The following is an 8,186-nucleotide window of genomic DNA, read 5'->3' as shown; positions in this document are numbered from 1 at the left end:
CTTTGCCTAAGGGGTTGGTAGATATATAGGGGGAAAAACTCCCCATATCCCCGTCAACTAGCGATATGGTACTAATTGACATTGCACCATCCGCCTGCACTAATGGGCCTAAATAAACATTAAAGCCCCTGCATGGGCCTTTGAGATTTACAAGGATTATTGCACCTAGGCTTTGAGCGTTGGAAAAAATGAGAGATTTATTATATTCGGAATTAATTAATTTCATGGATAAAATAATTGTAGAAAAGTCCAGAATTAATATTTAAGCCACGAAAAATACTCCGAGACCTCTGAAATTTGGAGAAAATTCTCAGAGACACTTTGGAACATGATGAACCCAAATAAAGTATTTGGAGCTCATAAAAAGATTGTTGGGAACTTGGAACATAAAGATTAAGGTGAAGGAGGTAGGAATTAAATTTCAGAAAGAAGCTGAAAAATTCCTAGAGATAGATATTCGTCTCCTAAACGTATAAAACACACACATTTTGCACATAGAAACACGAGGTGCGACCGGCATGAATGCAACAAACACATTTCTACCTTATGATAATTTTTAAATTAATGAAAATTTTTATTTTCCTATGTTTTCATGAGCACAAAATTCAAAATTAAATCATTTTAGCTCTATTTCCAGAAATTCAAATTTTAGGGTGTTACAGTTTAGCTTAGCAATTTGGACGGCTCCATGGAATATTCATCTCCAAATTACGTCCTGAAATCTTGTTTATGTAACGGCATATCATATACATACAATATTGAGTAAATTTTATATGATCTCTTCACGTCACTTTAAATATTCAAAAAGAACATGGTGGTATAGCTTGCAGCACAGACACAAAAACAGTAATTGGTTACAACTTCCAATTTATTCAATATTATCGGCTGTAGCATAGCGTAACTGAATAGATACAGGAGTATGCAAAATGCATATAAGCATATCTTCCTATACAATAATGAACTGAGTCTTGATTTACTTAGTAGTGGTTGTTCTCCCAGAACTGAGCTTGAAGCCAATCAATTGTTCCCTTTTGCACCTGGAAGGCCTTGGCCAAGACATCATCTGAGATCGGTGGCTTTGATCCAAAGACTGCGTTCGCAATAGTAATAACCCCAGGGTTCTGGCTGCTTAGTGCAGCGATTGCCACAGCCGGCTTGTCATGGACCGGGTTGAATTGGAAGTGTATGAGCCCTTGGGGGAAGACAAACACGTCACCCTTGTTGAGAACCTTGGCGAATAGCTTGTTACCGTTGTCTGTGTTGGAGGTGACAAATCCAACATAAAGTGTACCCTCGAGCACGGTGAGGATCTCTGTGGCACGTGGGTGGGTGTGTGGCGGATTTTCGCCTAATGGTGCGTAGTCAATGCGAGCCAACGAGATGCCCAGGGTGTTGAGTGCAGGCAACTGCATGACATTGATCAAAGTGACATTGGATCCAACCTTGCTTTTCATGGTGTCCCTAGGCTTGTCAAGGTTTGCTGCCTTGAAAAAGTCATCGGCGTTCACTGCCATGGGGTCCTTGCAAACAAATCCATTCACCTTCACTGTATGCATAGACGAGGACAAATAGTTAGATGGAGAACAGGTGATTAGGCCATACCTTGAAATGCTAGTTGTATGTAGATGCTTGTTTTAACAAATGATTCTTATTTGATTAGTGAATTAGTATAAGAAAACAGCATGACTTAAAGCGAGAGTATGCATACCCGGAGAGTGTATGTCGGCAACACAGAAGTCTTGGAGCGGGCTAGGGTCAGAGGCAGTGGCCTGAGAAATGACCAATGCTACAAAAGCAACGAGGAGAAAGTAGGTGGAGGCAGCCATTTGGTTTTGCACACGCTTTTGTGTTTGTGCTCTCTGAATTCAGCTATGGAGCTTCTTAGCTTGTGGTGTTTGTGTCTGTCTTGTTGATGCTTTTGGCATGGGGATGGTGAGGTTATATAGCCTGCCACAGAGCATGTGGCGACGTGTACGTATTAATGGCTTAATAAGTCTTAAGTCGAACCTTTCAGCAGAACTGAAGAAACAGTCTTGGCAGTTGTCTTATATCAACTTCGCACACCTACCTTGCTTTTAATAATTTTTTCACACGCACCATACGGCTAACAAAATCAACGTGCACGTTCTCTTTGCTTGCAGCACAGCATTACGGAAGTGTAGTCTTTGTTTTCTTTTTGTGTTTTTTGGTGTCTGGGTTCAAGCGTACCATCTTTGCTTGTGCTAACATAGGTATAGAAAGAGTCAACTCACAAAAAAATTTACAAATAGTCAACAATGCAAAAGTACATGACCGTCATACAAAATCTTTATTACCTTTTGCACTTCATATAATTATAACTATCCAACAATCTCCATATATTTCGTCATTCGTGACCGGTTGACGAGTCATATATAGCAGACGACTAACGTTTCCAATGTTTATTTGGTCACCATTTTTTTTGCTTGTGAGAACTGTGGAATTATATATCTGAAACCAACATCTGTCGTACACGCTTTACTAGATCAAGCACTTGACTGCTTCTTTGTAGCTTTACACTAATACGTGAGGTACAGAAAGAGTCATCGATGCTTGTGCTAACATGCGTATAGAAAGAGTCAACTCGCTAATAAAAGATAGAAAGAGTCAATAGTGGGGAAGCCTCTCTATAACACATGTACAACATCTTTATTTACTTTACACCATGATCACAACTATTAAATAATCTCCATGTCGTCATTCGTAACCACTAGTTGAGTCATACTTCCTCTGCCCAAAAATAACCGTCGTTCTCGCTTCCTGAGAAATAACTTTGACAACTAATTTTATATAAAAAGATATTAATATTTATGATACACAATTAATACCATTAGATAGATCTTTAAATCTATTTTCATAATAAATTTGTTTGGAAATACAAATGTTGCTCGTATTTTCTACAAATCTAGTCAAACTTATGGCACGGAAACCCAAAACGACAATTAATTTGGGACGGAGGTAGTATATAGCAGAAAGAGTCAACTCCTCATGTTTCCAATGTTTACTTGGTCACCATTTTTTCGGGAGTTAACATAAATGAATGAATCGAGTGGAATGCTTCCGTACCAAGGCTGGGACAAACTTGGTAAACGCCTAAAGGGTAGCTACCGCACACGCTTTACTTTTGAGTTAATCTGGTGAAGCTTCTATATCTATCGGTACAAGACCAAACCGTCATCTGTCCATCGTACTTCACCAGTGAGGTCATCCCATAAGCTAGCCTGCAGCCTGCTATTGCCACAACATTAGCAAAATGTTATTTTTCTATTCTCCAGATCCCAGACTTTTTTATATGACATTGGCCCTTCATTAACGTCTTGCTGCATGGGATAGTGACTTTTTTTTTTTTTTGCATCTGATATGATATATTGGCCCTTCATTAACGTTTGAATTTCTAAAAGTTTAAAATTTGAATTTTTTAAACGACCTCAGATGGACAAATAGCAAAAATGAAAGTTGTAGATCTCAAAAAAAGCACCGTGACCGTGATCCTGCTTCATCAACCATGTTGAAACAAAAATTTAGGTGCATGGCTAAAGAATCACTGCCGGTCTGTGTTATCATTGGGCAATATATGAAAGCTATCCTATCACAACCGGTTGAAGCTACGAACCTTATCCCTACCGATTGCAAAGCAGTCGGCAGTGATCGGCCAACAGTGATTGTATACTCTGTGATAGTGGCTTATATATGCTAATATGTCAAGTGTACGCTGTAATATTTGGGATGGTTAGTCATGCATTTAAAGATCACCTCAGCGAAGGCCATGGAGCAATAATGGAGATCATACCTGGAAGACATGCAAAAAGTCCAAAGTAGAAGAAGGGCAGACAAGAAGACATAAACAAACGGAACTAGACGAGTGCTGCACAGGAGCACCGGATAACTCCTGTGATGCCTCTTTTTACAAGCAACGGAGAAATGAAAAGGGCGGTACACAGAAGTAGGCAAGACAAACACCAACAAAACATTGGTGGTTGCGACCAGGGAGGACTGGAGAAAAGGCTAGGACGATGAAGAAGTCTTTGCAAAAGCTTTTATAGGCACCGGAATAATCTGGCGATGGATAGAGAGGGCGGCGCCAAAGAAAGTTTTAGGTGCACCGGATTTATTCGGTGGTCACCGGAGAAAGGTCCAATGGTCGGCAACGACTAGCTCACATGGCAGTCACTAGAATTCTCCTGGTGGGGTTAGGCTAGTTAGAAAACCGCTTTATCTCTTGCATTAGGCTTAGTAAAAGAGGTTTGCATACCTCTGAAGCTTAGTGCTCGTGCGTGCACCATTATTGTACCCTAGTGGCTTCTAACCTTGCGATATCACAAGAACCACGTTTATGGTGTGGCCACCTCTGGTGTACCGAAGGAATGAGGCCCATGGTGTTTGAGCCGGAAGCTCGATATTGAAGATGGTAGGGAGCAGTCCACGATTGGCCATTTCGAAGACACACTTGCGTGTGGGGATGGCCCGGGGACTATCCACGGAGTTATCCAACCAAGATCTTGGCCCGTGCGAGGGGCTCCAACGAGTACACTAGGGGAAGCACGAGCTTCTTGATACCTCGAGAATAAACCACTACTTAGAGGAGGTCATAAGATAGACCCATGCTCCCCATAAGTCAGGAACCGTGGCGCTGTGGCCGATCCTGTGAGACCTGAGCGACAAATTACCCACGCCACTAATCTTACATTAGTGGCATGTGTTTAGTTTCATGTCACTAATTGAGGCGTCTCCTTTGGCTGTTTTGACATAGTGCCTCAAAAACTACTGTATATTTGGACGGTTAGACTTCTCGTGTGTGTGGACTTTTGTCTTGCAAAATTTGTATTAAATTAAGCTTAAGTAGTAATACAACGTTGGAATTGGATGTGACCACGTATGATATTTCACTTCTGTTACTATATGCATGTAGTGGAACACATAGGTCGTGTGGCTCCATGGCCTACTTGGTCGATTAAGTTAACCTTCGCTGATGTACCAGTTGATAGTATAGTTTATGTAGCACCCGGTTTTAAGAACAAAACCAAATACATACCATATGTGAGCCTAGGAAGTCAAATCTCACATATAGCTATAAATAAAGGTAATATCAATAGACAATGCTTAAATACATTGCATATTAGTATAAAGAATGTAACCTCAGAGTATAGACAACGGAAAGACCTAAATCCATAAGGACAACTGACTGGTTGATCACAAGCCTGATTCCTCCAAACCCTAGCAATCTGGTACCCATCTGGGATTTTTCCATATATGTGTAAAATAAAGCAAGCGTAAGTACAAGTCGTACTCAACAAATATGACATGGGGTTCATGAGGCTCAAAAGGTTGACACTGGTTCAACTGCGATTAGCTTTTAATGAGTCATCTTTTAGCAATTGGTTGGCATCAAATTTATCGACAAGCCCACGTAAACACATGATCAGGTAAACATGAATAATGAATAGCATAAACAATTAACCATTAGTGAGCATCTTCATCATCCATATCACTAGTGTTCATCATCTATTCCATAAATGTTCCAAGGCCGCTCGTGACCGTGAGCATGGCTGATATACCGGTTTTACACTCTGCAGAGGTTGTACACTTTCACTGTGAGTCGTGATTTAACCTTTCGCCTGAGGCGGCCAACCTCTTGACCCACTACCAAGGAAGGTCGACAGGGTTCACTATGAAGCCTTTCAAAGTTTTGTCTAACAAATTAGGGCCATTAGATTCACTCGGCGAACAGATATAGGAACCCCCTGTCGAATGACACAATTCCATCATGGCTATACACATAAGAGTAGAGGCTGTCCTATACCCGATTCGGCAAGCCATTCTTACGCCAATAAAGGTAACCACTAACAAGCTAGAAAAGGTCCTCATACTGAGCCAAAGCCAGAGCCATATAGCCCTCACAGCTGTACTGTAAGTCCCGGATAAACCACTTACAGATAAGTCCTTAGGGAGAGGAATCTAGAGCACCATAAAATAGCCCAATGCCCTAGCCTCCTTGTTCTATGTTGCTAAAAAGCATCTTTTAGTGTTTCTTGCATATTACATTAGTCAAGTTACAAGATCATGGTTGAAGTTGAGCACTAGCATCATACTACCCAGTGCAATACCCCATAGGTAACAAGGCACAAGGTAACAAAGTACTAGGAAATCCTTAGTGGCAGTCAAGGTAGACACAAGCAGTATGAATTAAGTGATTAAAGGTGTATATGACAACAAGGAAGATCCCATGCTATACTTGCCTTAAACACCGATCCTTCGGTAAGCTTTAATCTTCAACGTTCTTCTTCTTCTTGATTACCACGTATATCTCACCGACTGGACGTAATCATAAATCACCACACAAGCATCCATACAATCATACACGAAGCAAACAATAGATCTAAATTAGAACAGTACACCAAACATAAAATCAAGATGAAAAGTTTGTAAAACGAATCTACGTCTCGCTACGTACACACAGACGCGAAAACACGCTAATCGGAGCTACGGTTGAAAAGATACAACTACCGAAAGATTTACTTTACACATGAAAAAGGAAACTATAGGCTTCATTTATTTAACTATATAAAAGCTTATATAAATTGGATTAAATCAAATTTGGAATTGAGTTATAAAACTAAAGTAAAAGAAATCATATTTTATTTACAAAACCCAGTTGCACAATTATTAATCAAGATATGATTTAAACCATGAAATTTTAGAAATAGTAATATGGTAACCACTGTTGCTAACACGTAGATGTCGTCGCTATGAATCTAACGCAACTTGAATGGGTCAAAACAGATCTAAAACGCAAAAGATATGATTTACACAAGATTTTCTTTGATAAAATAATAGATTAAATCTAATCACGTATTTTAAAAGTTGAAAACACATCTAACAGTAGTATAAACATGTAGGTTATGAAATTACGAACCTAGCGCAAGTTGAACGGATCAAATCGGAGTTAGAACGAAGAAACGGTAAGGATTCATTATTGATTGTAAGTGGTGTATTTCTATAGTATTGTTGGATTTGTTTTTCTATAAGAAAACGGCCATAAAACATATACGTGATGTCATCAAGCTAATTGGAACAGCTAACTGGAGCAGGGAGCACTCACGGCGCACGGCAACAACTGATTCTCGTATAGGAGCTCAACAAAGCTAGCAGGGTGCAGGTCAAGGAGGGAAAACTAACCGGAGGCGTTCGGAGGTCCTCACCGATGCCAGATGAGGAACAGCGATGTCGGCGTTGAAGCAGACAGCGGCGAGATCGGGTTTCACAAGCGGCTCCTCCAACTGATCGGAGATGCTGCATCAATTGATTGGGTTAACAAGGAAACAGAGACTTCAAAGAGGAGCAGGTACGTACTGCGATCATATCAGACTGTTCCATGAGCGGTGACATACGTGATCTGCATTGCTGCCTGGTTCGTTACGGCCGGTTGATGATTATTGTTCATGGATCTCAGTATTTTCTGGCGTTGACGGATGAGACCATGATGGCCGCACGGAGAGTAGGGTTCCGGTGGACTGCAGTGCTTGGCCAGTGGATACGTACGCCGATAGCGTACGTGGCTTTAGTCATGCTTGACGGCTTGCATGCTTTTGCTCGGCACAGGCAACAGTAGATGGTAGATCGGCAGGCCAGGCATAGCAACGTACCGAAACGATGCATGGTTTGCATGCACTGCCGGAGATGAAGTTGATGGCAAAGATGGATCTCCCCATGATGACGTAGGCACGGCCGGCGGCGGTCGATGGCAACAGCGCGCAGGGGTGGTCTCGACTTGTTGCACGAAGGAGATGATGGCTGGGCTGGGCAGCGCGGTGGCGACGGTGACGGCGACGGTGAGGGAAGAAGGGAAAAATAAAATTTACTACACGAGGGATTTTCTAAACTAGGGGCTCCCTATATGGTAGTTTTGGTGTGCTTTGCCTAAGGGGTTGGTAGATATATAGGGGGAAAAACTCCCCATATCCCCGTCAACTAGCGATATGGTACTAATTGACATTGCACCATCCGCCTGCACTAATGGGCCTAAATAAACATTAAAGCCCCTGCATGGGCCTTTGAGATTTACAAGGATTATTGCACCTAGGCTTTGAGCGTTGGAAAAAATGAGAGATTTATTATATTCGGAATTAATTAATTTCATGGATAAAATAATTGTAGAAAAGTCCAGAATT

At 41.2% G+C, this 8,186-nt stretch overlaps 1 protein-coding gene across 1 annotated transcript; it reads right to left on the bottom strand.

Annotated features, from left to right (window-relative positions):
• Positions 1 to 850: 850 nt before the first annotated feature.
• LOC136534314 (germin-like protein 12-2) lies at positions 851 to 1,894 on the bottom strand. Its single transcript, XM_066526772.1, has 2 exons — positions 1,709 to 1,894; positions 851 to 1,546 (listed from the first exon to the last, which is right to left on the bottom strand). Exons 1-2 carry the CDS (start codon positions 1,824 to 1,826, stop codon positions 978 to 980), a joined length of 687 nt encoding a protein of 228 aa, XP_066382869.1. The 5' UTR covers positions 1,827 to 1,894; the 3' UTR covers positions 851 to 977.
• Positions 1,895 to 8,186: the final 6,292 nt, after the last annotated feature.

The sequence above is a fragment of the Miscanthus floridulus genome, unplaced genomic scaffold (genome assembly GCF_019320115.1).
Source record: "Miscanthus floridulus cultivar M001 unplaced genomic scaffold, ASM1932011v1 os_1793_1_2, whole genome shotgun sequence".
NCBI classification, from domain to species: domain Eukaryota; kingdom Viridiplantae; phylum Streptophyta; class Magnoliopsida; order Poales; family Poaceae; genus Miscanthus; species Miscanthus floridulus.
The sequence above is the reverse complement of the archived record's forward strand: the minus strand, read 5'-3'. Positions and strand labels throughout refer to the sequence as shown.

What these genes read in the sequence shown, in the direction of transcription:
- LOC136534314 (XM_066526772.1), bottom strand. Translation starts at nt 1,826, where the DNA reads ATGGCTGCCTCCACCTACTTTCTCCTCGTTGCTTTTGTAGCATTGGTC. An exon ending in TGCCGACATACACTCTCCGG is followed by an intron (nt 1,547 to 1,708) that starts GTATGCATACTC and finishes CTATGCATACAG; the next exon opens with TGAAGGTGAATGGATTTGTT.